This window comes from Fringilla coelebs (genome assembly GCF_963513975.1).
Source record: "Fringilla coelebs genome assembly, chromosome: 3".
Classification (NCBI taxonomy): domain Eukaryota; kingdom Metazoa; phylum Chordata; class Aves; order Passeriformes; family Fringillidae; genus Fringilla; species Fringilla coelebs.
The window spans coordinates 2,396,212-2,423,510 of NC_140030.1; the positions used below are offsets into that span (position 1 = coordinate 2,396,212).

At 46.2% G+C, this 27,299-nt stretch overlaps 1 protein-coding gene across 2 annotated transcripts in view; it reads right to left on the bottom strand.

The window, feature by feature from the left end:
• Positions 1 to 16,978, bottom strand: part of ELP3 (elongator acetyltransferase complex subunit 3) — a 95,696-nt gene extending 78,718 nt beyond the window's left edge. For both annotated transcript variants that reach the window (XM_084203665.1, XM_084203664.1), the window contains exons 1-7: positions 16,899 to 16,978; positions 16,340 to 16,439; positions 13,176 to 13,314; positions 12,118 to 12,188; positions 8,852 to 8,915; positions 7,724 to 7,792; positions 6,904 to 7,058 (exon numbers count right to left, since the gene is read on the bottom strand). In XM_084203665.1, coding sequence (XP_084059791.1) covers positions 6,904 to 7,058; positions 7,724 to 7,792; positions 8,852 to 8,915; positions 12,118 to 12,188; positions 13,176 to 13,314; positions 16,340 to 16,439; positions 16,899 to 16,926 — 626 coding nt within the window. In that variant the 5' untranslated portion in view covers positions 16,927 to 16,978. The remainder of the gene's footprint in view (positions 1 to 6,903; positions 7,059 to 7,723; positions 7,793 to 8,851; positions 8,916 to 12,117; positions 12,189 to 13,175; positions 13,315 to 16,339; positions 16,440 to 16,898) is intronic.
• Between the last annotated feature and the right edge of the window lie 10,321 nt (positions 16,979 to 27,299).

Sequence of the window (27,299 nt, forward strand, 5' to 3'; positions counted from 1 at the left end):
TTGGCGATGGTTGAGTTTGTGCCCGCTTGGAAAACCAGAATGCAACAGCCGCTGCTCCTGCAGGCTGCAGGGTGGTGTAAATGAGGAAGGGATTAACCCCAGGATGGCGTAAATAATGAGGGAATTAACCCAAAAATGTTATTCACGCGCAGCACCCCGCTCTCTTCGTGACATTACCTCTGGATCAGCGGCACAATTGGAATGAAAACCATCTAATCACCGCCGGGGCAGGTTCACACTCACACAGGTGGCCAAGCCCTGAATAAAGCTCCATCTCCAGCCACCCAGCCCAGCTGGCCGCTCGGATCCCACCCCACCATTAACATTTTAGTGCAGGTCACCGGAGAACTTGTTGTGCTTTGCCAAATTACACAGCAAGAAGGAGCAAAGAATTCCCTCTGGCAGGTGTTCAGCAGTAATTTGCTGAAAACCTACAGGAGAAAGCAGGGAAATTCATTATTTAGCTCTGACAATGTCATGACCGCTAAGGCTGATGCTGTTTCCAGCAGCACGGGATAAAAAGGTGAATTTACAAATATTGCTAATTTTGGGGTGGCCCCAATTGCTGAGGAAACATCTCGGAATCCTTGGAGGGAGATGGGTTTGGTTCCAGCATCCCCAGTGGGAAACCCAAAAGCACACGTGGCCAAAAACGTGTGGGTTTGGTTTGCTCATGTGTTCCATTCCAAACTGGAATGTTCCCCGTGCAGCAGGAGCAGCAATAGGGCAGATAACGGGATAAGCAATCCCATTCCATGGCTGAGGAGGGAAAGAAGATGGAAAGCTCCCTGCCACGAGATTAGGATCTGATGAAATGACTTTTTGCTTAGACAGCTTCCAAATAACATCAACTCCAGCAGTTAAAAGTTGGAAAATGCAGCAGGAAATCAGCAGCAACAAAGGCCAGACAGCTTTGGGGTAAAAAACTCCATAAATTCTGCAAGACCTATGAAGGCAGTCAGGAATAAACACTCAGTGACAAACAGGCTTTAATGGCAAATATAGAATGGTTTGGGTGGGAAGGGACCTTAAAGCTCATCCCACCCCAACCTCAACACCTTCCACCTTCCCAGGCTGCTCCAACCTGGCCTCGGACACTTCCAGAGATGAGCAACCACAACCTCCCTGGGAAATCTGTGCCTCACCACATGCAAAGCTGGAAACAAAGAAAACCTGCCTGTTTTTCCAGAATTATTAGGAGCTCGGCTGCAAATCTCTGGGAACAAAAGGGAATTTGGGCAGATTTTCTGCTGTAAACGATCTGGCACTAAGACAACAGCCACTTATCTCCTGCCTGGCCTGCTGGATGTCCGGAGGGATTTGACAGACAAGCCTGGATGGATCCAGCCACGCCAATTTCCAGCGCTGCTGCCTCCTGCTACTCCCCTCCTCCTGCCAGGAGCCAGGCACGGCAGGGGACACGGGGCCGGTGAGTCCCCACATCCCCAAATTGCTGCTGGAATCAGAGCTGAACCCGGCAATTTGGAGCTTCAAGAGCCTCCCTGTCACTGCACCCACTCATTATGGCAGGGTGAGGGGTGGGAGCTGACTGTCAAACACCGGCAATTTTTAATTTCCCGCTCCCCCCGGGCAGAGACTGAGCTCCTTAAATCGCTCTCCTGCCCACAATTCCGCGGATTTACCCCGGGGTGAGCTGCGGCAGATGAAGGGTGAGGAGCTGCCCGCTCTGGAAGCATCACCTGGAGCAGAGGGTCAAGGTAGATAAAAGGAGAACAGCAACCACTCGATGGCCCCAGCATGAATCACTGCAGAGTGACTCAAAGCCTGGCTTGTTTGCTGCTGGAGTCACAATTAGCACTCGGGAAGCTCAATTAAGAGACATTAGTGGAACGAGCTCCGGAATTGCAGGGCGGCTTCTTCGCTGCCTGCAGGAGCCACGAGGTGAAAAGGGTTTGCTCCGACCCCTGGCCAGGAGGATTTCTCACTCCGGGGTCAGTGGAATACAGGCACAGGCTCGATGTGCTTGTTTGTTACCCCACAGATTGCACAGCATCCTAAAAGCTGAGCAAAAAGGCTGAATTTTGGTTAAAATACAGCACCCAGACTGCCCTGCAGGAACCTGTCTCCCAGAAAAAAATCGAGAAGTCTTATTTGGGTAGTTTAGAACACACTTCAACTTTATAAAGCACCGTTTTTTAAAAGCAGGTTTGTTCCTCGATATTGAAAAGCAAATTCAGGCGTTGCTGAACCTTCAGAATCACAAAATTCCAGACTGGGTTGGGTGGGAAGGGACCTTAAAGCTCATCCAGTTCCAACCCCAATCCCTTCCCCTATCCCAGGTCGCTCCAACCTGGCCTTGGACACTTCCAGGGATCCAGGAACAGGCACAAATTCTCTGGGAATTCCGTGCCACCCCACCCTGACAGCCAAGAATTCCCTCCCGATATCCCACCCAGTCCTGCCCTCTGCCTGCAGCCACCAGCATTTCTTGGAGCTGCTGCAGCTTCCATCAGAAGAGAGGCTGAAATATCTGAAATTCAGGTGGGAATTTGAGAGGTCTCTGGAGACCCCCCAGCCTGGAGCAGGTGGAGCAGGATCACATCCAGGTGGGATTTGAGGATCTCCAGAACCTCCCTGCTCTGTCACGCCCCAAGTTTTTCCTTCCCTACACGAGGATCTTCCCACAAACCTCACCCTCTGATAATCACAGCCAGCACTTCTGCTGGGATCTTCGATTTCCAGCTGGGATTTAAAAAGGAATCTGGAGCTCCACATCCCAAACAAGCACTGCAGGAACTGCCAGGGTTTGTTGTTCTCTCTCAATGAATTAAGAGCTCCTAAATTCTGATTATTTACAACCTCTGTGTCTTCTCTTTCAGCAGAGCTCGGATTTGTCCTGTTCCCAAAAAAATCAATCCGGCTTTTAGGATGGCTGGAGGAAAGTTCCCTCCCCACCAGGATAATTGTGGTGAACTGCTGCCTGCTGCCCAGCTCAGGGAGGACACAGATAATGCTGGAACACAAAAGGACTCCTGGCACAGGCAATCGATGGAAATCCGAGGAAAAGGTGGAGCTGGGAGCTGCTCCACCAGGAAACAAAGGCAGCAATCACACCTCAAGAGTTCTGGGATTCCATATGGGAAATGAGCTTTTTAAGGGACTGATGGCCCAGTTTGGGATCTGTTCTGGGAGTGTTTGTGCCTGCTCTGCACCTGGATGCTCTCTCAGGAACATCAGAGAGTGGGGGTTATCTCCTCCCTCTGTCACATGCAGCCTTATCAAACATCAGGGAACCCACCACACTCTTGAAGCAAAAAATTAAAAAAATTAAATTATTTCCGTGTCTCTTAAGATACTGAAATCACAGAAATCATGAAGATCATGGAATGGTTTGGGTGGGAGGGGACCTTCAAGATGATCCAACTCCAACCACCTGCAGGCACCTTCCTTTCAATCAGGCAGCTCCAGCCTGGCCTTGGACACTGCCAGGGATCCAGGGGCAGTGTCTGGGAATTCTATTCAGCCAGGAATTGCTCCCCAAACCCCATCTCAGCCTCTTTTCCCTGTGTCCTGTCCCCCCATCCCCTGCAGCTCTCCCGGAGCCCCTTCAGGCTCTGAGCTCTCCCAGCTGGGCTCAGAGGAGAAGCCAGCGCTGCTGCTGCAGTCCCAGGAGCAGCAGGGACGCACTCCCTGATTTCCCTGCTCTTCCCCAAGCTCTCCTCGGGTCTGTTCCCTCATTAGGAGTCAGCTCCCGGCTGCTGCTGCTGCTGCGGTGACTCACGGTGGTGGCAGCTCAATAAGCCCAGCACCCCTCATGACTCACGGGTCAGGTGAGAGGAGCAGCAATTCTCATTTGCATGTGCATTTTACACCTTCTCCGGCTCTGATTGTCCTCGGCAAAGAGCAAAAGCAGCCGCAATCAACTCGACACTCGGGGCCTTGATGGGAGCTGCTCCCGGGCAAAGATGAGTTTCTCCAGGGGGAGAAAAATCCTTCTTTGGCGATTGTGAAATCCTGAATAAAATCCTGAATAATTGCCAACTGCTCCTGAGGAAGGGCAGCTTATCAGCGAGCCCGCAGCCCCGGCTTGACAGGCACCCAGAAGGGCCCAGAAATTCTTAAGTGGTGCTCTCAGTCAGAAAAATTAAAACTTCTCAGTCCTCTCAGCACGCTGAAACAAAGATCCCCCCTGGCTCTGCAATTCTTTACCCGCTCCTCGGCCAAGCTATTTCTCAACCAAACCCAAGCACCTCGAGCAAAGATTTCTGTCTGAAGGGTGTAAAGAAGCGTTTATTACCCCAAAAGGGAGGTGCTGCAGAAATATTAAAACCCAGGGAATTCATTTCCTTCCTCCCCTCTGGAAGTTTCCCTGTTTATCTTTGCAAAATCACACTTTTGGTCAATGAGTTCACACATTTATCTGCAAGGAAACCAGAATTTCAGGAGATTTCAGGTGACATCCAAGCTGGTTTGAGGGATAATTTCTTTACCCTGTCCCAGTGAGGGACAGGATCCACCTCCACGGCCGTGCTGCTGTGCTGGGAAGTGGATAAAAAGGAATCACATCCTGTTTATCAGATTAGCTGGCACCAGGAGCCTCAGAGGGCTGATGGAGATGAAGCATCACAAGAAGAAAATTGAAAATGACATTGGCAGGAGGGTGCCAGATTGGTGATCCCTCAGGTCGCTGTCAGCGTGACAGCAGAGCACAGGGTTGGGACAAAAACCCAAAATTACTGGGAAAAAAGGGGGGAAATTGGGGTTTGGAGCAGGCTGGGAGAGTGGAGGGTGTCCCTCTCTGTGCAGGGATGAATTAAGGTCCCTTCCAACCCAAACCACGCCAGGATCCTGTGACTCTCTCCCGGCTGAAGCTCCTTTGCCACATGAAGCAATCTCTGTACAAAATCTAAACTCAAATAAAGATTTGCCCAAAGATATAAATCCTCCATTCAGATCCCATTCAGATCCCACAGCTCACAACAGGGAAAAGCTCTCAGAACTCCTCAGCCATGAGAGGGGTACCAAAACCCCTCACAGCAGCCCCTGCATGGGGAGATTTTCCAAGAACGTTTCTGACCATCCCACAAATCCCCACAGCAGCTCATGTGGCCATTTACCAGCATCTCCCTTCAGTTTATCTGTAATTTAGGGGGGTTTTCCCTTGCTGCCTGTTCTCTGCTCCTCCACAGTCCTGTGCTTTCATCCAGGTCCCCACCAGAATCCAGGACTGACCAGGATGCCACCAGGGAGGAGATTTGGGGGCTGGTGCCATCAGCAAGGCTCTGGCAAACAGCACCAGCCTGCCTGAAGCTCCTTTCCCACATGAAACAACCTCTGCACAAAATCTAAACTCAAATAAAGATTTGTCCAAGAAATAAATCCTCCAGAATCCCATTCAGATCCCATTCAGATCCCACAGCACCCAACAGGGAAAACGCTCTCAGAACTCCTCTCAGCCCCTGCTGGAAGTGCTGAAGGAGCTGAATCCTGGCCACAAAAAGAAATAAACTCAACCTTGACTGTTCAGCTCAAGTGCCACTGACCATCCCAAGCAACGCTGCAGTGACACGGTGCAACAGCCCAGCTCCAGAAGCACAAAAAGCAAAAGCTCTGATTCATCTCCAGCCCCATTTTCTCCACCTCTCCAACACGTAGGAAATGCAACTCCAGTAACTCCCACAGAACTCCATTTACCAAGCACTTCAGAGTGAGTTTTATGTTAAAAATATAAACCTTTATTTATCTGCTGAGGAACCCACACGCTGCCAGGGCAGGATTTTTGTCACCCAGCTCTGAATCCACAGAGTCACTTTGGCTTTAAAATTGCTGTGGCAGAAATAGTTCCCTTATTATCTGCAGAGCAAAGGCCAGGCAGCTTGAAAAATTATTTTAGGCCCAATAAAATCAGCTAAGACACCTGCAGCAGAAAAAAAAAAAAAGATGGACTTCCCACACCGTGAATCACAGCAGCAATTTGAATGGACAACGTGCAACCACCACCCTCCTTCCCTGAGGAGCTGTGTCCTTCAGAAACTCTTTGCCCAACTTGTTTGCTATTTTATCTCGATAAAACCCACTTGGAAAGAGCAGCAGGGTGCTTTTTGTTCGGTCTTTGAGCGACGAGAGGTGGGAGGGGGAAAAAAAAAAAGGCAAATAAAAGCAGCTGAAGTGTTTGGTGCCCTCCAGAGGAAAAACCGAATTAAGTCGCAGCTTTGAGATACAAAGGACTGGTTCTAAAAACCACTTCTGATGGAGGTGACGACTCTAAAACCACTTCCCTTGGAGGTGACAGCTCTAAAATCATTTCTCTTGGAGGTGACAGCTCTAAAATCACTTCCCTTGGGCTGGATAATGTCACAAATAAAAACCCTCAACCGCACAGCAGCACAGGGACCCACCCAAGGGACGCTCGCTGGTTTAACAACTCCAAAACAATCAAACCTCTATTTATTTTTTTTTTCTCTCCACCAAGCACTGAAAATTCAGAATTTCCTGCCCCTGGATGGATCAGGCTGAGGTTTCTGAGCCGTTCCAGTGGGAATGTGCCACCCCAGGAGCTGGTTTGGGGCTGGAAGGGGCCGGGAGCGCTGACGCTCTCGGGGCTGAGTCATCCCTGACGTCCCAGGCAGGAGCAGCTCCCCCTCCCCAGCTGCAGGCAATAAATAAAGAATAAATAAAGGACAAATCCCGTGGCCCTGGCATTCGTCACAACCCCAAATCAGGCTGGTGAGGCGTGACAGAGCCGCCTGGAATGCCAAAAAAAAAAAAATCAGCGGGAAAAGTTGGGATTTTCCTGCGCTTCCAGGGGGGTCTGCAGAGCTGGGAATATTCACATCACCAAAAACCACATCTCTTTAAAAAAAAATAAAATAAAATAGGATTTTCCTCATTGTTTTCAAAGATGAAACAATTTAAACTGGGAGTAACTGAGCAATTCCCCACCTGACAGCCTCTGCCACGCTGTTGGAGGTGTGACCCGACAAGGCGTCGTGCAGGTTGCGGATGAAATAATCTCTGTAATCCTCAGGCAGGGCCATGAAAGTCCCACCCATCACGATAAATTCCACCTTGTCCACGCTGTGGCCCAGCTGCTTCAGCTGAAAAATTAAAAATATCAGGGGAAAACCATCAGTTGGGGATTTATTCTCTGTAATCCTCGATTTTTCTCAAGCTGCGTTTGGTTTTTTTGGTTGTTTTATGAGTGAGGTATTATTGGTTTTGTATAGGTTTTTTATAATCACTTTCTTTTGTAAAAACCCCTCAAAAGTAATTTTTTTACTGTAAGAAGTCAGTGCAGGGATTGTAGAGAGTTTTCCTGAAAAATCAGAATTATTTGAGTTGCGGGTTCCAGTTTGAAATGACCTAAATTGGGCCAAAAAAGCAAAAAAAAAAAAATTCCTTGAATCTCCTTTAGAACAAACTCTCCTCAGAATCCTGAGGGAGAAAACACTGAATTCATGGAGAATATTCCAATGGATTTGGAAACAAAGGAAAAAACTGATCAAAGCAGAACAGGACTGAGAAACTTTTCACACCCAACTCTCCCACAAAGCCCCAAATAAAGGAATTTTGGGATGATTGTGAAAAATCAGGGAAACTTCAAAATTTAGCAATTCTTTCATGGAAATAAGAGTTGGACAATTGAAAATGTGTATAAATTTCGCTCTGGGAATTGAATTTATTAATTTCTGCAAGCCCAGCAGTTCGAGAAATTGAAATAATTCTGATTTTTTTGGATCTCAAACCCTGGGGGAAGCTGTACCTGCTCCACTCTGTGCCTGGTCTGCAGGTAGGGATCGTAGCGAGCCCGGATGGCCCTCATGGAGGTTGGCTGAAAAAACACCCAAAATTTCATTTTAGAAACGTTTTCCCCTCAAAAGAACTGTGTAAAAAAATCAAAATGCTGAAAACTTCAAATCCTGATTGACCCAAAGCCTCCAAAGCCACAAACCAAAACTCTGTAAAATTGTAAATATTAATTTGTCTCTTTAAAATCCTTTAAAAAATACAACATGACCCAAAACCACCCAAATTATTCCATTTTTAGTTAAAAAACCTCTGCAGTGAGTCACAAAAGTGTTACCAAAACCACAAAGTGTTTTTACAAATTACTCAGGCAGCATCTCCTAGACTCAGTCTGGGTTTCAAATACTCCTAAATTAAACTTATTCCTTCCATTAAAATCCATAAAAATTCTTTTTTTTTATCAGCAGTTGATGGAAGCTTATTAATAATATTTTAAAGAGATTTTCAAGTACCTTTTGTACCCTGGATTCCCTTGATTATTTCCCATTTCCTTCATGGATTTAAAGATTTAAATCACTGAGTTAACAGACAAAATTCCTATTTAAAAGGAATTTTTACCAAATTAATCCAGGTGGATTTGACCTCATTTTCCTACCACAGCTTTTGAGTTTTTTGGTTAAAATCAGTCACAAGAATTCAGCCCCCAAATTTTCTCCAGACAACAGGGAGGAAATAGATTGGAAATATAAAAATTTAAATTTATCACTGTAGAAAAAAGAGAATTAATTTAATTTCAGAGGTATTAATGAGGATTTTAAACCAAAATTTTATATATATTTTTAAATGCTGTAGGAACCTCTGCATATCTGTGTATGAAGACCTTCCTTACACAATTTTTATAATTTTAACTTATCATTAATTACTGTAATTAAGAATTTCACTCCTAAACTTTGAGCTGCTTTGGAACCTGAAGTTTATGAAAATTGATTTTGGTTTTATTGGTTTGATTTTTGTGGGGTTTTTTTGCTTTATTCCTGCAATAGGAGCGAGCTGCAGAAATAAAGCCCAGCCTAAGCCAAAGCCAGGCTTAAGGAATGTTGGAATTACAAAAAAAAAAAAAAGGGAAAAATAAAGAAATCTGTACCTCATATCCTGTGTAGGACTGGGTGGAATATTCAAAATCTGAGTCAGGGCCCCCTGGGCAGTACCTGCAGGGTAAAAAAACAGAAAAAACTCAAAATTCAACTCCAAATTCCGAATATTTAATTCATTTAAATTCATTTTAATGAGAATGGGATGTCCAAAACCAGCTCAGACTGAAATAACCCAGAGAGATTTTCTGGAAGCAAAATCCATGAAAATATTTTTGGGATATTCCATTATTTTTGGGAGAAGCCATAATGTTTTGGGGCAACAATTACACAGAGATTAATTGATTTTAAAAAATATTTATTTCACAATTTGATTGTTTTCCATGATTCTCTCAAGAGCATCACTTTATTCCATGCAGAATATGATTTATTTATTTATTTTGGCATAAAGAGATGTAAAATTGAAATATCACCCATCCACTTTTCCAGAATTTTAGGGAATTTTATCATTTTGATGGTCAGAAAACCCAGCTGTGTTTTTTTTCCTGAGCTTAGGGATGTGTTGTTTGATAAACAAAATATTCCAGAGATGAATTCAGGAAAGGTGAGGGAACATCCAGGGAATTCTCCCACCTCCACCAATCAATTTGGGATAATTGAGATTTTATTCCCTGATAATTGATTTATTTCCTCACTGCCAGCTCATCCACCATCGTTATAAAATTAATTATAAATTAATGATTAAATCACCGTGCCCACGTTAATTTGCTGGTAAAGGGTTTGTGCAGTCCAAGCTGGTTTGGACAAGGAATTACCTGGAAAATTTCATGGATTGAATGCTTGGAAATAAATGAAAAGATGGAAAAGCATGACCAAAATCAGATTTCAAGGGAATGGAGCCAAAGTGAGGAAGAGAATTTAATGTAAGCCAAGCTCTTGTTCTTTAATTTGAATAAAACTGAGCTGATTCCAGGAGATTTTGGCAGCTGGAGGCCAAGAAGATTAATAATAAATTAATTAAGAAAATAATAATAAATTAATAATCACAGAGGTGGGAATCTAATATGGAAGGGTGGGTTTGGGTCATGAAAGGAGGAGCTTTTCTCCCTTGAGGAAAAGGTGAAAAAATCAGGTTTTGGTGAGGTGTGGCTGCTCCTGCAGGGCTGGGGTTACCCAGGGGGGCTGGGAAAAGGAACTTTTGGGGGATGGGATCCCAGAAAGGATGGAAGGAGTTCTGAGGGCATCCAGTCCAAGTGCCCTGTGTCCCCAGGTGCCACATCCCCAGGGATCTGCAGTCCCTCCAGGGATGGAAAACCCTTTCCAGGCAGGAATTGTTCCCAAAATCCAACCTGAACCTCCCCTGGTGCAACGTGAGGCTGCTCCCTCTCATCGATTTTGGTTAAAGCCATCACAATAATTCAGCCCCAAAACTTTCACCAGACAACAGGGAGGAAAGAGTTTGGAAAAATGAAAAATTCAGGGAGATATCACTGCAGATAAAAGGGAATTAATGAAATTCCAGAGGCTAAAAAATGGGGAGAGGCTGCTCCCTCTCCCTGGGAGAAACCCAAACCCCACCTGGGGATTCCAGCCAGGAGAAATTCCCTCAGCCACCCACAAAAGCTGAAAGATTTGACAGCTCAAAACAAGGAAGGTGGTGGAGGCTGGTTGGATAATTCCTTCCAAAAATAAAACTTTGCACCTTGGCTAAGGGAAGTTTTTAATTTAGGTCCATTTAATTCTTGTCAGGCATGGCTGATGCACTTTGAACTGAATAAACTTTCACAGCATTAAAATTGCTGGGCTGGAATACAGCAAGGCTTAGGGCAGGCAAAAAGATGCTTGGAGTAAGAAGCAGAAATATAATAGTCAAGCTATGAAATGCAAAATAGCCAATAAATGAGACTGTTACAAAGGTTTCCTTTTAGGTGAACCCAAAGGGGGAATTGTGGGGATCCATAAAATCAGAGGGGTTTGGGAAAGCTGCAAAAGGCAGGCTCAGAGACAGCAGAACTGTGATCAGAGCTGAGCAGCAGCCATGAGATTGGTGAGCAGAAAAATTATGTAAAAAGTAGAAAAGGACAAATTGAACAATGATCTGTGTATTAATGCTTGTCTAGAATAACTCCCTAAACTGCAGGAAAGTTTATCTGGTGAGATTTAGGAAGTTTGGAGCTTAATTATGGAGCTCTGTGCATTGTGCTTTAAGGCTCACAAGCAGGGACTGGATTCCAAATAAGCAAGCACTGTTTAACCAAAGGTAAAACAATGGACAGGGCTGCTGTCAATGTAATTTTGCTCTGTGTGATTGGTGAAAATATTTGCTGGAAAATAGAAGAGCTCAAAGTGTGGGGATCCATAAAATCAGAGGGGTTTGGGAAAGCTGCAAAAGGCAGGCTCAGAGACAGCAGAACTGTGATCAGAGCTGAGCAGCAGCCATGAGATAAATCAGCAGAAAAATTATGGAAGAAGTAGAAAAGGACAAATTGAACAATGGTCTGTGTTTTAATACTTGTCTAGAATAACTCCCTGAGCTGCAGGAAAGTTTATCTGGTGAGATTTAGGAAGTTTTGAGGTTCATAATGGAGCTCTGTGCATTGTGTTTTAAGGCTCACAAGCAGGGACTGGATTCCAAATAAGCAAGCACTGTTTAACCAAAGGTAAAACAATGGACAGAGCTACTGTCAGTGTGATTTTGCTCTGTGTGATTGGTGAAAATATTTGCTGGAAAATAGAAGAGCTCAAAGTGTGGGGATCCATAAAATCAGAGGGGTTTGGGAAAGCTGCAAAAGGCCTCAGAGACAGCAGAACTGTGATCAGAGCTGAGCAGCAGCCATGAGATAAATCAGCAGAGAAATTATGGAAGAAGTAGAAAAGGACAAATTGAACAATGCTCTGTGTATTAATGCTTGTCTAGAATAACTCCCTGAGCTGCAGGAAAGTTTATCTGGTGAGATTTAGGAAGTTTTGAGCTTAATTATGGAGCTCTGTGCATTGTGCTTAAGGCTCACAAGCAGGAACTGGATTCCAAATAAGCAAGCACTGTTTAACCAAAGGTAAAACAATGGACAGAACCACTGTCAGTGTGATTTTGCTCTGTGTGATTGGTGAAAATATTTTAAAGTGAGTTGTGACATTGAATTCTTTGTCTGCTGCCTGGGATGTGAGCTGATGGCACCTTCCCATGGCCATAACCATGGAATGAGAAAATACTGGAAAACAGAGGAGCTCAGAAATCACAAAAGCCCGTTCCTAACAATCCCAGCAAACAGAATTTTGTTTGCAGAGCCAGGGGTTCCTGGGCCCTGCCCGTACTCACACACAGATGTTCCCTGTGAAGTTGATGTGGGGGCACCGGTGGGGTTTGCACATCACGGCCACCACGGCGATCTGCCAGAGAAATTGCAGGAATTACCCCCAAAATCACCCAAATTCAGGGGTTTCTTGCAGGGTTGGGGGTGCTGGGGGCATCTGTGGGGTTGTTTTAGGGATGTTCTGTGATAAAATAGATGTGGGTTAAGCCTTGAAGGGGAAAACAAAGGCAGAGGGAAATAGGAATCCTTAATGAATCCTATTAAATATTATTTAATATTATTTGATGTTCTCAGGTTTCATAATATAAATAAATAATAAATTAATGAATAAATTATTTGGGGTCTGATATAGAGAATTAAGTGGTTTACTGTAAACTGGGATCTGATATGGAGAATTAGGTCTGATATAGAAAATTAGGTGGTTTCAGTACAAATTGGGGTCTGATATCAAGAATTAGGTGGTTTCAGTATAAATTAGGGTCTGATATGGAGATTTAGGTGGCTTTAGTATAAACTGGGGTCTGATATTAAAAATTAGGTCTGATATAAAAAATTAGGTGGTTTTAGTATAAATTGGGGTCTGAAATGGAAATGTAGGTGGTTTCAGAATAAATTGGGGTCTGATATAAAAAAATAGGTGGTTTCAGTATAAATTGGGGTCTGATCTGAAGATTTATGTGGTTTCAGAATAAACTGGGGTCTGATATGAAGATTTAGGTGATTTACAGTAAACTGAATTAACTGCTCTGCTGTAAAGATCCACAGTGACTTGGGACACAATCCCCCTTTCTCCTCAGGGAATCTCAGGATATTTTGGATTGGAAGGACCTTAAATCCCAATCCCAACACCCTCCACTATCCCAGGCTGCTCCAACTTTTCCTTGGACACTTCCAGGGATGCAGCAACCACAGGAAAACCTCCAAGGAAGGAACTTTCCCCCCTAATTTCTCCCTGTGTCAAAAAGGCAACCCCAGGAACTGCTTTTGGGGGGGATTAAACCCAAATGTTGGGCTGGGAGCAGGGAGGGGTTGGGGGAAGGAGGGGAAATCCCTTTTCTCTCACCCCACTGGCCGTCCTGATGGGCTTGGCCTTGAGCTTTGGCAGCAGAACCTTCCGGAACTGCGGCGGCACCGCCGCGATGATGTCGACGAGGCGCGGCTGCGCCGGCAGCCCGTACCTGGCTGAGGTTTTGGTCTTCAGCCTGCAACCAGAAACACCCAAAATCACCAAAAAACACCAGAATCACCAAAACCAGCTGTCCTTTCCACCTGTGCCACACAGATCCTGGCAGGCTCCTCCAGGAATAAGAATTAAACACAACCAGCTGCAGTGTGTGGGGAAACTCCCAGCTGCGCGTACCTCGCTGAGGGTTTGGTCTTCAGCCTGAAACCAGAAACACCCAAAATCACCAAAAATCATGAAAACCACGAAAACCTGCCCTCCTTTCCACCTGTGCCACACAGATCCTGGCAGGCTCCTCCAGGCAGAAGAATTAAACACAACCAGCTGCAGTCTGTGGGGAAACTCCCAGCTGCCCGTACCTCACTGAGGGTTTGGTCTTCAGCCTGAAACCAGAAACACCCAAAATCACCAAAAATCATGAAAACCACCAAAACCTGCCCTCCTTTCCATCTGTGCCACAGAGACCCAGGCAGGCTCCTCCAGTTCTGCTCTCCAGGAAGAAGAATTAAACACAAGCAGCAGCAGTGTGGGTGAAAACACCAAAAATCAACTCCCAGCTGCCTGTACCTGGCTGAGGTTTTGGTCTTCAGTCTGAAACAAGAAACACCCAAAATCACCAAAAATCACCAAAACCTGCCCTCCTTTCCATCTGTGCCACACAGATCCTGGCAGGCTCTTCATGTTGTGCCACACAAGCAGCTGCAGTGTGGGTGGAAACACCAAAAATCAACTCCCAGCTGCCCATACCTGGCTGAGGTTTTCGTCATCAGTTTGAAACCAGAAATACCCAAAATCACCAAAAATCACCTAAAATAATGAAAATTGCCAAAACCTGCCCTCCTTTCCACCTGTGCCACAGAGACCCAGGCAGGCTCCTCCAGTTCTGCTCTCCAGGAAGAAGAATTAAACACAAGCAGCTGCAGTGTGTGTGAAAAAACCAAAAATCAACTCCCAGCTGCCTGTACCTGGCTGGGGGTTTGGTCTTCAGTCAGAAACCAGAAACACCCAAAATCACCAAAAAACACCAAAAAACACCTAAAATCACCAAAAATCACCAAAAAACACCAAAACCACCAAAACCTGCCCTCCTTTCCACCTGTGCCACACAGATCCTGGCAGATTTCTCCAGGAAGAAGAATTAAACACAAGCAGCTGCAGTGTGGGTGAAAAAAGCAAAAATCAACTCCCAGCTGCCCGTACCTCACTGAGGGTTTGGTCTTCAGCCTGCAGCCAGAAACACCCAAAATCACCAAAAATCACCAAAAATCACCTAAAATCACCTAAAATCACCAAAAATCATTAAAATCACCAAAACCTGCCCTCCCTTCCACCTGTGCCACAGAGATCCAGGCAGGCTCCTCCAGTTCTGCTACACAACTAGCTGCAGTGTGGGTGGAAACACCAAAAATCAACTCCCAAATCAACACCAAAAATCAACTGCCCGTACCTCACTGAGGCTTTGGTCTTCAGCCTGCAGCCAGAAACACCCAAAATCACCAAAAATCACCAAAACCACCAAAACCTGCCCTCCCTTCCACCTGTGCCACACAGATCCAGGCAGGCTCCTCCAGTTCTACTACACAAGCAGCTGCAGTGTGAGTGGAAACACCAAGAATCCACTCCCAGCTGGTTTTTATTTTGTCACTGGATTTTATTTTCTGTGTTTTCCCCCTAAATTTGGTTTTACCCTGACTTTGTGCAGGCTCCAAGGCTCCTGCTGGCCCCTCTGCAGGCACAATTCCTGACTGATGTTTAATTCCTGGTGGGGATTAATTCAGGTGTTTAACCCCACACAGCCAGCCTGGAGCTGAGCTCACCTCCAAGGCAATTCCTGGCAGGAATTTCCAGGGAAAAGTTCATAATTATGTCAATGAAGGGGCAAAAGTGGGGAAAAGTCAGGTTTTCTTGCTCTTCATAAATAAAGGAAGAAGGAATTTCTGTCAACAACAAATTCAGGATTTCTTACTCCCTATAAATAAATAAAGGAAGAATGAATTTCTGTAAAAAACAAATTCAGGGTTTTTTAGTCCACATAAATATAGAAGGAAAAAGTTTCTGGAAGTCAAAAATTCAGGTTTTCTTACTCCACATAAATAAAGGAATTTCTATAAACATCAAATTCAGCTTTTATTACTCCAAATAAGTAAAGGAAGAAGGAATTTCTATAAAGAACAAGTTCAGGGTTTCTTACTCCAAACAACAAAATTGGGATTTTCTACTCCACATATATAAATAAAGGAAGAAAAAATTTCTGTAAACAACAAATTCAGGTTCTAAAGCTCTACATAAATAAAGGAGGAAGAAATTTCTATGAAGAATAAATTCAGGTTTTCTTACTCCACTTAAATAAAGAAAAAATTCCTGTAAATTCAAATTCAGGAATTCGTATTCCACATAAATAAATAAAGGAGGAAGAAATTTCTGTAAGCAACAAATTCAGGATTTCTTACTACACATAAATAAAGGAGTGAGGAAGAAATTTCTGTAAAGAACAAATTCAGATTTTCTTACTCCACATAAATAAGGGAGGAAGAAATTTCTATAAAGAACAAATTCAGGTTTTCTTACTCCACATAAATAAGGGAGGAAGAAATTTCTATAAAGAACAAATTCAGGTTTTCTTACTCCACATAAATAAGGGAGGAAGGAATTTCTATAATGAAGAAATTCAGGTTTTCTTACTCCACATAAATAAGGGAGGAAGAAATTTCTATAAAGAACAAATTCAGGATTTTTTTACTCCACAAATCCAAAGAACAATAAAGTTTCTGTAAACGAATTTGGGTGTGACACACTGCTAAAAAATCTGATTTCATATTATTTCTACATTAATGTCTCCTTTCCTTGATGGATTTGGCACTAGTGAGGGATAGAAAAATTAAAAATAAAAAGGCAGTGAGAGTTTCCTGGAGTTTTTCAGCAATCCCTCCCGTTTGGGACTCGGTAGGAACCCAGCCCAGAATTTCCCAGTCTTGGTGGGTTTATTGTCAGGAATTTATTGTGATAAACGGGAGCTGAGGGTGAGCCCAGCGCCGAGCACTCACTTGTTGAGATCCACGTCCTTGCCCTGCTCGTGAGCCTCCAGGAGCTGCTGGATGATGTCGGCGATGGTCATCACCATCAGCTCGGCCTGGCTCGGCTCCCCTGCGCCGGGAAATGGGCAAAACCAGGGCAAAATCAGAGATTTTCCTGCTCGCCATAACCCAGCCTGAAATCCCCGCCACGGAGCCGTGCAATGGTTCAGGCTGGAAAAGAGCGCGGAGTCCAACCGTGCCCAGCAATGCCACCCGTGTCCCCGAGCGCCACCTCCACGGGATTTTAAATCGCTCCGGGGATGGGGACTCGGCCGGGCAGCTGTGCCGGGCCTGGAGAGCCCTTTAGGGGAGGAAATCCCTCCCGTTGTCCGATTTAAGCCTCCCCTGGCACAGCTCGGGGCCGTCTCCCCTCACGCCGTCCCCTCCTGTCAGGGAGTTCTGCACAGCCACAACGTCCCCCCGAGGCTCCTTTTCTCCACGCTCAGCCCCCTCAGCCGCCCGTGCCCCGGCTCCATTCCCTCCCCCGGACACGCTCCAGCCCCTCAGGTCTCTTCCTTTTCTTTTTTACCTTTCCCGTTTTTCCTTTTCTGCTTCATCCCGGCGGATCCCGCGGCCTGGGCCCGCCGCGCTGCCGTAAAGCAACACCGCCCCGCGCCGTCGCGAAAGCGCCGTAAAGCGTAGGGCAGCACTAGGGGTGTCGTTCCACCAGCAGCCACCAGGGGGCGCCGGGAGCGCACCGAGAGGGGGACCGGGGACGGCCCGCCGGGGTTTTTGGGGGAAAATCCCGGGTTTGGGGGGAAAATCCCGGGTTTTGGGGGGTTCTGGGGGTCCCCCCGGGTTTGGGGAGGGGCTTCGGGGTCCCCCGGTCCTCCTGCCCGGCCGCCCACGTTGAGATGCTCGGGTGGATGGTGTTTGTGGAAAGTTGTGGTGTCTGGTGAAGGCAGAGTCGCGCGGATCAAGGAATCAATCAAGGAATCTTTCAAGGAATCAATCAAGGAATCATGGAATTAGGGAATCAAGGCATCGCAGGATCACGGAATCACAGCGTCAGAGAGTCCCAGAGTCTCAGAAGTGCAGAATGATGGATCTGTGGCATCACAGGACGACAGAATCTCAGAATCACAGAGTCAGAATCACAAAATCATGGACTCAAGTCTCAGAGAATCCCAGAACTGCAGAGTGATGGAATCACGGAATTACGGAATCACAGTGTCAGAGAGTCCCAGAGTCTCAGAAGTGCAGAATGATGGATCTGTGGCATCACAGGATGACAGAATCTCAGAATCACAGAGTCAGAATCACAAAATCATGGACTCACAGGCTCAGAGAATCCCAGAACTGCAGAGTGATGGAATCACGGAATCTCAGAGTCACAGAATCTCAGAATCACAGAGTCAGAATCACAAAATCATGGACTCAAGTCTCAGAGAATCCCAGAACTGCAGAATGATGGAATCATGGAATCACAGAATCACAGTGTCAGAGTCCCAGAGTCTCAGAAGTGCAGAATGTGGAACTGTGGAATCACAGGATGATGGAATCTCAGAGTCACAGTCAGAGTCATAAAATCACAGAATCACAGACTCTGAGAATCTCAGAACTGTAGAATGATGGAATTGTGGAATCATGGAATCTGAGTCACAGAATCACAGAGCCAAAGAGTCAGAATCACAAAATCATGGACTCACAGGCTCAGAGAGTGGAGTGATGGAATCATGGAATCTCAGAGTCACAGAATCACAGAATCAGAGAGTCAGAGTCACAAAATCAGAATCAGAGAATCACAGACTCAGAGAATCCCAGAACCGTAGAATGATGGAATCGTGGAATCACGGAATCTCAGTCACAGAATCACAGAGCCGAAGAGTCAGAATCACAAAATCATGGACTCACAGGCTCAGAGAGTAGAGTGATGGAATCATGGAATCTCAGAGTCACAGAATCTCACAGAGTCAGAATCACAAAATCAGAATCACAGATTCAGAGAATCCCAGAACTGGAGAGAGATGGAATAAAGGAATCATGGAATCTCAGAGTCACACAATCTCAGAATCAGAGTCAGAATCACAAAATCAGAATCACAGCCTCAGAGAATCCCAGAACTGTAGAGAGATGGAATAAAGGAGTCACGGAATCTCAGAGCCACAGAGTCAGAATCACCAAATCATGGACTCACAGACTCCCATAATCCCAGAATTGTAGAGTGATGGAATCATGGAATCACGGAATCTCAGAGTCACAGAATCAAAGAGCCACAGAGTCACAATCACAAAATCATGGACTCAAGTCTCAGAGAATCCCAGAACTGCAGAGTGATGGAATCACGGAATCTCAGAGTCACAGGATCTCAGAATCACAAAATCATGGAATCACAGGCTCAGAGAGAAGAGTGATGGAGTCATGGAATCATGGAATCTCAGAATCACAGAGTCAGAATCACCAAATCATGGAATCGCAGACTCTGAGAATCCCAGAATTGTACAATGATGGAATCGTGGAATCACGGAATCTCAGTATCACAAAATCATGGAATCACTGGCTCAGAGAGAAGAGTGATGGAATCATGGAATCACAGAATCTCACAGAGTCAGAATCACAAAATTATGGAATCACAGACTCTCAGAATCCCAGAACTGCAGAGTGATGGAATCATGGAATCACAGAATCTGAGTCACAGAATCACAGTGTCACACAGTCAGAATCACAAAATTATGGAATCACAGACTCTCAGAATCCCAGAACTGCAGAGTGATGGAATCATGGAATCACAGAATCACAGAGTCACATAGTCAGAATCACAAAATCATGGAATCACAGACTCCCAGAACTGTAGAGTGATGGAATCATGGAATCACAGAATCACAGTCACACAGTCAGAATCACAAAATCATGGAATCACAGACTCCCAGAACTGTAGAGTGATGGAATCATGGAATCACAGAATCACAGTCACACAGTCAGAATCACAAAATCATGGAATCACAGACTCCCAGAACTGTAGAGTGATGGAATCATGGAATCCCAGTGTCAGGGAGTCCCAGAATCTCAGAATTGCGGAGTGATGGAGTCACAGAATTACAGAGTCTCAGCCTCAATCACAGAATCATGGAATCATGAAATCATGGAATCACAAAATCACGGATTCACAGACTCCCTGAATCTCAGAATCACAGAATATCAGACACACATAATCACAGAACTACAGAATCAGTCACAGAATCACAGGATCAGAGAATCATGGAATCACAGACTCAAAGAATCAGAGAATCATGGACTCACAGTGTCACAGAATGACAGAATCATGGAATAACAGATTCACAGAATGATGGAATCACAGAATGGCAGAATCATGGAATTACAGTCTCACATAATTACAGAATCGTGGAATTACAGAATGACAGAATCATGGAATCACTGTCTCACATAATTACAGAATCATGGAATCACTGTCTCACATAATTACAGAATCATGGAAGGACAGACTCACAAAAATAATAGAATTACAGAATCAGAGAATCATGGCATTACAGAATCATGGAATCACAAAATTACAGAATCAGAGAATCATGGCATTACAGGATCACAAAATCATGGAATCACAGACTCACAAAATCACAGAACTTCAGAATCAGAATCATGGCATTACAGGATCAAAGAATTACAGAATCATGGAATCACAGACTCACAAAATCACAGAACTTCAGAATCAGAGAATCATGGCATTGCAGAATCACAAAGTCAGGGAATCACAGACTCATGAAGTCACGAAGTCACGGACTCAGGTGATCACAGGGTCTCAGGCTCCCATCCCCAGGGAATCCCAGCTTTGCAGATTCTCAGAGCCCCAGGATGGGTCGGGCAGGACGGGACCGCAGAGGGTCATTGGTGCCACCTCCCTGCTCCACCCAGCAGGGCCATCCCAGAGCACAGGAATGTGTCCAGAGGGCTCTGGAATATCCCAGAGAGGAGACTCCACAGCCTCAGGGCTGGGCACTGCCCAGGGCAGAAATTCTTCCTCATGTTCAGGTGGAATTGCTGGGAACATTCCCTGCCTGTGGCTCTGGTGCCATTGCTGTGCCCTGGCTGCTCCTCTCTGCACCCAGGGACACCCAGGGATAGCCAGGGATGAGGTTCCCTCTCATTCAGCTCCTCTCGAGGCTGAACAGCCTCTCCTGGACAGGGAGATGCTCCAGGCCCTTCCCCATCTTTTTTGGAGCTGCTCCAGGTTCCTCCTGTCCCCGGACCTGGACACAGCACTCACAGGGTATAAAACCATCCTGGTGGCTGCTCTTACAACTGATGATTAAAAATGGACAAATTCTGAAATTCTCAGTAGTGGGATCGTGCTATTTCCCCTTTAAAATACAATTTTTTCCCGGGGTCTCGTTCCCAAATTCCCGCCGGTGATCCAATCCACCACGGGGCGGGCCTGAGGATGCTGTGCCCTCAGTGCTAGATGATAGCAAAACATCAACTCCAGGAGGGAAAAAGCGATTGAATATGGGACAATTTTTGAAATTCCGAGTAGTGGGATCATCCTATTTCCCCATTAAAATCCAGTTTTCCCCCGGGGTCTCGTTCCCAAATTCGTGCCGGTGCTGGGATCCTCCCTGAGGGGAGCCACGCGGGCCTGAGCAGGCCGCGCCCCCTGAGCGCTAGGTGGTAGCAAAACATCGACTCCAGGACAGAAAAACCTATTAAAATGGGACAATTTCTGAAATTCCGAATAGTGGGATCATCCTATTTCCCCGTTAAAATTTAAATTTTCCCCGGGGTCTTGTTCCCAAATTCCCGCCGGTGCTCAGCTCTACCCTCAGGGGGAACCGCGAGAGCCTGAGGCTACGCCCCCTCAGTGCTAGATGACAGCAAAACATCGACTCCAGGAGGGAAAGAGCGATTGAAAATGGGACAATTTCTGAAATTCTCAGTAGTGGGATCATCCTATTTCTCCGTTAAAATTTAAATTTTCCCCGGGGTCTCGTTCCCAAATTCCCGCCGGTGCTGGGATCTGCCCTCAGGGGGAACCACGAGAGCCTGAGGAGGCCGCGCCCTCAGTGCTAGATGATAGCAAAACATCGACTCCAGGAGGGAAAAAACGATTGAAAATGGGACAATTTCTGAAATTCTCAGCAGTGGGATCATCCTATTTCCCCGTTAAAATCCAGTTTTTCCCCGGGGTCTCGTTCCCAAATTCCCGCCGGTGCTGGGATCCTCCCTGAGAGGGAACCACGAGAGCCTGAGGAGGCCACGCCCTTAGCGCTAGATGATAGCAAAACATCGATTCCAGGAGGGGAAAAGCGATTGAAAATGGACAATTTCTGAAATTCTCACTAGTGGGATCATCCTATTTCCCCGTTAAAATCTAGTTTTCCCCAGGGTCTCGTTCCCAAATTCCCGCTGCTGCTGTTATCCGCCCTGAGGGGAACCACGCCGGCCTGAAGAGGCCGCGCCCCCTCAGCGCTAGGTGGTAGCAAAACATCGACTACAGGACAGAAAAACCTATTAAAATGGGACAATTTCTGAATTTCCGTGTAGTGGGATCATCCTATTTCCTCGGGGTGTCGTTCCCAAATTCCCGCCGGTGCTCCGATCTGCCCTCAGGGGGAACCACGAGAGCCTGAGGAGGCCGCGCCCTCAGTGCTAGATGATAGCAAAACATCGACTCCAGGAGGGAAAAAGCGATTGAAAATGGGACAATTTCTGAAATTCTCAGTAGTGGGATCATCCTATTTCCCCATTAAAATCCAGTTTTTCCCCAGTTCCCAAATTCGTGCCGATGCTGGGATCCTCCCTGAGGGGAACCAGGCGGGCCTGAGCAGGCCGCGCCCCCTCAGCGCTAGGTGGTAGCAAAACATCGATTCCAGGAGGGAAAAACCGGCTGGGTTTTTCTGACAAAAAGAGAAAAATCCCTCCTGGAGACCCGCGGGTTCCTGGGGAGTGCACGGAGGAGGGAGCAGGGAAAGGGAACGGGGTGTTTGAGCGGGGAAGAGGCTGAGGGGGTCCCTGGATGCAAACCCAGCACAGCTGAGGGGGAGGCTGGATATTGGGAAAAGGTTTATTGGAATCTTCCCTAAAAGGTCGGGAACTGAACAGGATCCTGAGGGAATGGTGACATTCCCAAGTCCCCAGGACAACGCTCCCAGGGAGGGATTTTGGGGTGTCTGTGCAGGAGTTGGATTTGATGATCCTTGCAGCTCAGGATTTTCCGTAATTCCCAAAGTGTCACAATGTCCCACACGCAGCAGTTGTGCCCTCTCCCCCTTGGGAGGATTTGGAAGCCCTAAAGCCCTCAGCAGCCTGGGATGATCCCAGATCTGACCCTGCTTAAAGCAGGAGTTTGGACCAGAGGTCTCCTGGGGTCTCTTGCATCCCAAATTCTGCATCAATCCTATAAAATCAGCTCGGGATTCTTCTGTGAATATCCAGCGATTTCTAAAACTCACATAAGCTTCTGGAGACAGGGATTTCCTCGGCCCTTGTTTGGGCAATTGGCAACTTTTTAGTTGGGGAATTGGCAACTTTTTAGTTGTTGCTGTTTGCCAGGTCCTTGTTGATGCCGCCATCTCCCAAATCTCCTCCTTGGTGGCATCCTGGTAAATCCCTGGATTCTGGTGGGTCACAAACCTACCTGTGAGCACAGAGGAAATGCTGCCTGGAAGAAAAAAACCAACAAAACTCACTCTAAGTGCTTGGTAAATGGAGTTCTGTGGGAGTTACTGGAGTTGCATTTCCTACGTGTTGGAGAGGTGGAGAAAATGGGGCTGGAGATGAATCAGAGCTTTTGCTTTTTGTGCTTCTGGAGCTGGGCTGTTGCGCCGTGTCACTGCAGCGTTGCTTGGGATGGTCAGTGGCACTTGAGCTGAACAGTCAAGGTTGAGTTTATTTCTTTTTGTGGCCAGGATTCAGCTCCTTCAGCACTTCCAGCAGGGGCTGAGAGGAGTTCTGAGAGCGTTTTCCTTGTTGGGTGCTGTGGGATCTGCCTGGGATTCTGGAGGATTTATTTCTTGGGCAATTCTTTATTTGAGTTTAGATTTTGTGCAGAGGTTGTTTCATGTGGGAAAGGAGCTTCAGGCAGGCTGGTGCTGTTTGCCAGGTCCCTGCTGATGGCACCAGCCCCCAAATCTCCTCCCTGGTTGGTGCATCCTGGTCAGTCCTGGATTCTGGTGGGGACCTGGATGAAAGCACAGGACTGTGGAGGAGCAGAGAACAGGCAGCAAGGGGAAAACCCCCCTAAATTACAGATAAACTGAAGGGAGATGCTGGTAATGGCCACATGAGCTGCTGTGGGGATTTGTGGGATGGTCAGAAACGTTCTTGGAGAATCTCCCCATGCAGGGGCTGCTGTGAGGGGTTTTGGTACCCCTCTCATGGCTGGGGGCTGCAGGGCCTGCAGGGAGGAGAAGGGCACGAGGCAGGAGCTCTTTCCACCCGGTGGGAAGTTTTAGAAGGCAGCCAGAGCCTGCTCTGTGCCTGAGGTTAGCACAAGGGCATTTGGAAATCAGATCCCGGGGTGGAACAGGTTGAAATGGAGTTGAAATCCTCCTCCAGCAGGCACAAGGGGGTGGATTTCAAATATTCCCCCGTCCTTGTGCCTCCCTAAAAACAGCTCCTCACTCAGCCCTGGAGCTGAGCTGTGCTCCCTGCTCCTTATCAGCTTCATCCACTGATTACAGCAACTTTTTATCTTGCATTTATTTCCTCTCCCTGGCTGCACTCCCTTTGCCACAAGGTCTCCACGCTCTTCCAGAACCATCCATTAACCCTTCACCCCCCAACACCGCTGCTGAGGCTTTGCTCTCCTCCTGCTCCCACTTCCCTGGCAGCAGCAGCAGCTCAGCTTCCCTCATCTCCCACCTCTCCCCCATCTTGGCATTCCCAAAAATCCTCACACCTGCTGCCCCCATCCACATAAGTCACACATTTTTCTTCCCCCAAATTTCTGCTTCTTTAGCTCGGAATAATCAGGAAATCTTCATTTTGGCTCCCGAGTGTGAAACACAAAGCTGTGTTTCGTGTCAGGTACATACAGGTGTGTATTTGTGTATTTGTGATTGTGATGTGTGTGGGACAGTTATAAAGATGAATTCTAATAAATAACTGAGGAAAGTAAAGCATGGAGGAAGGTCTTTGAACCTATCCTTTGTTCACAATTAACCTTTATAAGTCTTAAGTTGATTTAGGAGCATTTGAATTAAAGTTTTAAGATGTTGCTTTTTGACAAGAACTTTCTTGCTTGCCTTAAAGAGTTTTGCAATAATAACCTTTTGAAGTATAATTTTACAATATTGCTTGTAGTAAGGATCTCTGAAACTATAGCTTTAGAATATATAAAAAGGAAGCATGCTTATCTCGAGGCCTTAACAAAAGGCAGCTTGAGAAAGGAAGATGAACATCAACTCAATGATTGATAGTTTCGACCAAGGCAAGCTGGACATCACTGGCATTAAATTTATAGTCCTTGAAATTAAAGGTTGGACCCACATCTGGAAGCTGGACCTCACCAGCTGGGGTACTCCTTTTGGGATGTACATCCTGAGAAGACTAAATTACAGTAGTGTATAGAATTGTGAGGTAAAAATTGGGAAGGAAAACTGCTGAGAAAGCTTCAGAGCACCCCATAAATACCTGTGAGCCCCAACTATCAGTGTGGGGTTGGAGGGAAAACTTCCCCCCTGCACCCAGCGCTGTGTTGCTCACACTTCACCATATTCATTAATAAATTGATTGCTGCTGCAATCCTGGCCTGGTCACGCTCCTCGTTGGTAACAGAGGTACCAAACTCTGCCGTTCCTCGGGCAGGGAGCACCGGGAAGTGCAGGTGGAGTTCTGGGATGCAGTCAGAGGGAGCCCGGCTGCTCGGCTTTGCTGCCCACATCTGAGCGGGGCCGTAGCCCCGGGCTGGCATTCTGATCTCTGCTTCAGCGGCCCCGCGGCTCTGAGAGGTGCCTTTAATCCCGGGCTGGGGCCGTTCCAGTCGGGCAGGACCTGGAGACCGAGCAGGGCAGGGAAATTCGCATCTCCAAAGGCACACGGTCCCTGCTCTGCAGTTTGGCAATTCCTTATCTGGGAACTCTGCACTGGGGCAGGCACCATCTGCAGCTCCAGGCACTCGATGTGTTTGGCCCCGAGCAGCTGATGGAGATTTTTTTTTTTCCCCTCTCCATTTCAAATTGCAGACCACAGGAATGATGTAAAATATGTTTACAGACAGCATAAGTACATCTGATTTTATTCTGATTAATTTCTCTAGGTCTGCTGCTATTCCAAGGATAAGTGACTTGGCTCAACACGCTCCTGGACAGTTCTGTTTATTATTTTACAACATCATTTTTAAGCTTAAATCTTCTCTGATTTATAACTTTTTAAAATAAAATACAAAACTAAATTAAAAAAACATCACAAATCACAGAAGGTTTAAGTTTTAAAATGCTCAGTGAGCACTTGAGATCCAGTAAAGGCACAGAGCCTGTCCAAGACCACTCAGATGCTGGGAATTGTACAATTCCAGGGAATATTGATGGGGAAAGATAAACTATTGACATAATTTCCGTGTTTGGAAAGTGGATCTGACCCTCAACTGCTGCCTAATGGAAACAAAAAAAGGAGTTTGGATTTATGAAGCCAAGGAAACACTCGTGGAGTAATTGGTTTAACTCAGTTTCCTACTGTCCTGGTTTAGGGAATTTTGGGAGGAAAAATGTTAAAAAAAGGCTGGTGAAGAGAGATTTGCTATTCCAGGGAATGATGCTGGTGAATGCTTTGGTTTGTTCCACCTCACTTAAAATCCTCAAAATTTCACTTTCTTCTTTAAAATCCACCAGTCTGTTCTCCTGCATAATTAACAGATCTGAAGACACAGGAAGCAATTCCCATCTGCAAGTTCCTGGCTGATTTTTCTGGGAGGTGGCAGCTCAGATTTGTCAGGGTTTAGGCTGTCACGTTGGTTGGGATGAACTCATCCTTCCAAGCACCCAGAAAAACCAGGGAAAAGTCCCAAAGTCTGGGAGAGGGAATGCACTGAGCTGTAAAATCAATGACTGGGATGCTCTCAGTCCATGGCATGCCATGGTGTTCCCAAAATCCATGAAACCCTCAGGTGACACAGATTAATCTGCTCACAGAGCAGAAGTTTCCTCCTAACCCACACTGAAGGGTCCTTGAGTTTCACCAGGGCAGGACCAGGTTGGATTTTAGGAGCAATTTCTTCATGGAAAGAATGGAATCTTCGTTCCACTGTCTGGAAAACCTGCGGATGTGGCACCTGTGGACATGGTTTGAGGAAATGGGCAGGGATTTGGTGATCTAAAAGGTCTTTTCCATCCTTAATAATTCTGTGACTCTGTGACTGGGGGTTGGAATTTCCTCTCAAATGTGATTTTTGTCCATAAATGCTGAGGATTTGTGTGCTTGCCATGATTCTTCTGGATGTGTGGAAAGGTTTGGTTTTGTCCCAGCTCTCTGGGGTAAATTCAAGTCTCTTGAATCCCCTAATTCTCAAAACCTGCTCTTTGTTGCATTTTTTGGCAATCTCCAAGTTGCAGAGAAGACCAACGACAGAGACCGTGGGATTCCCAATCTCTTAAATCCCAGCTCCTCGTGGATCCACGTGCAAATCCAGAGCGTGGGATTTGATTCCCTTCTGGCTGTCACAATGCAAAAGATGGAGTTGCTTTAACCTGAGAAAGGAATTCTGTCTCCAGATCTCCCATGGGATGTGCTCCAGGATGTCCAAATGATCCACAGGAAATCCCCCATCAGGTCCAGCAGCTCTGGCAAGGATCTAAGGAAGCTCCTCCAAGGTCAAAATTGTGGAAATTCTGGGTGTATCCAGAAGGAACAGGGAATGTAGCACCAGCTACAGGAAAACAGGTTCAGATCCCAAAGCCAGCAGGAACTTTGCTGTGGTTTCCCCAGTGCCAGGGAGATAAATTTCAGTTCTGCTTGGATGAAGGATGCTGTGGATCCTCTC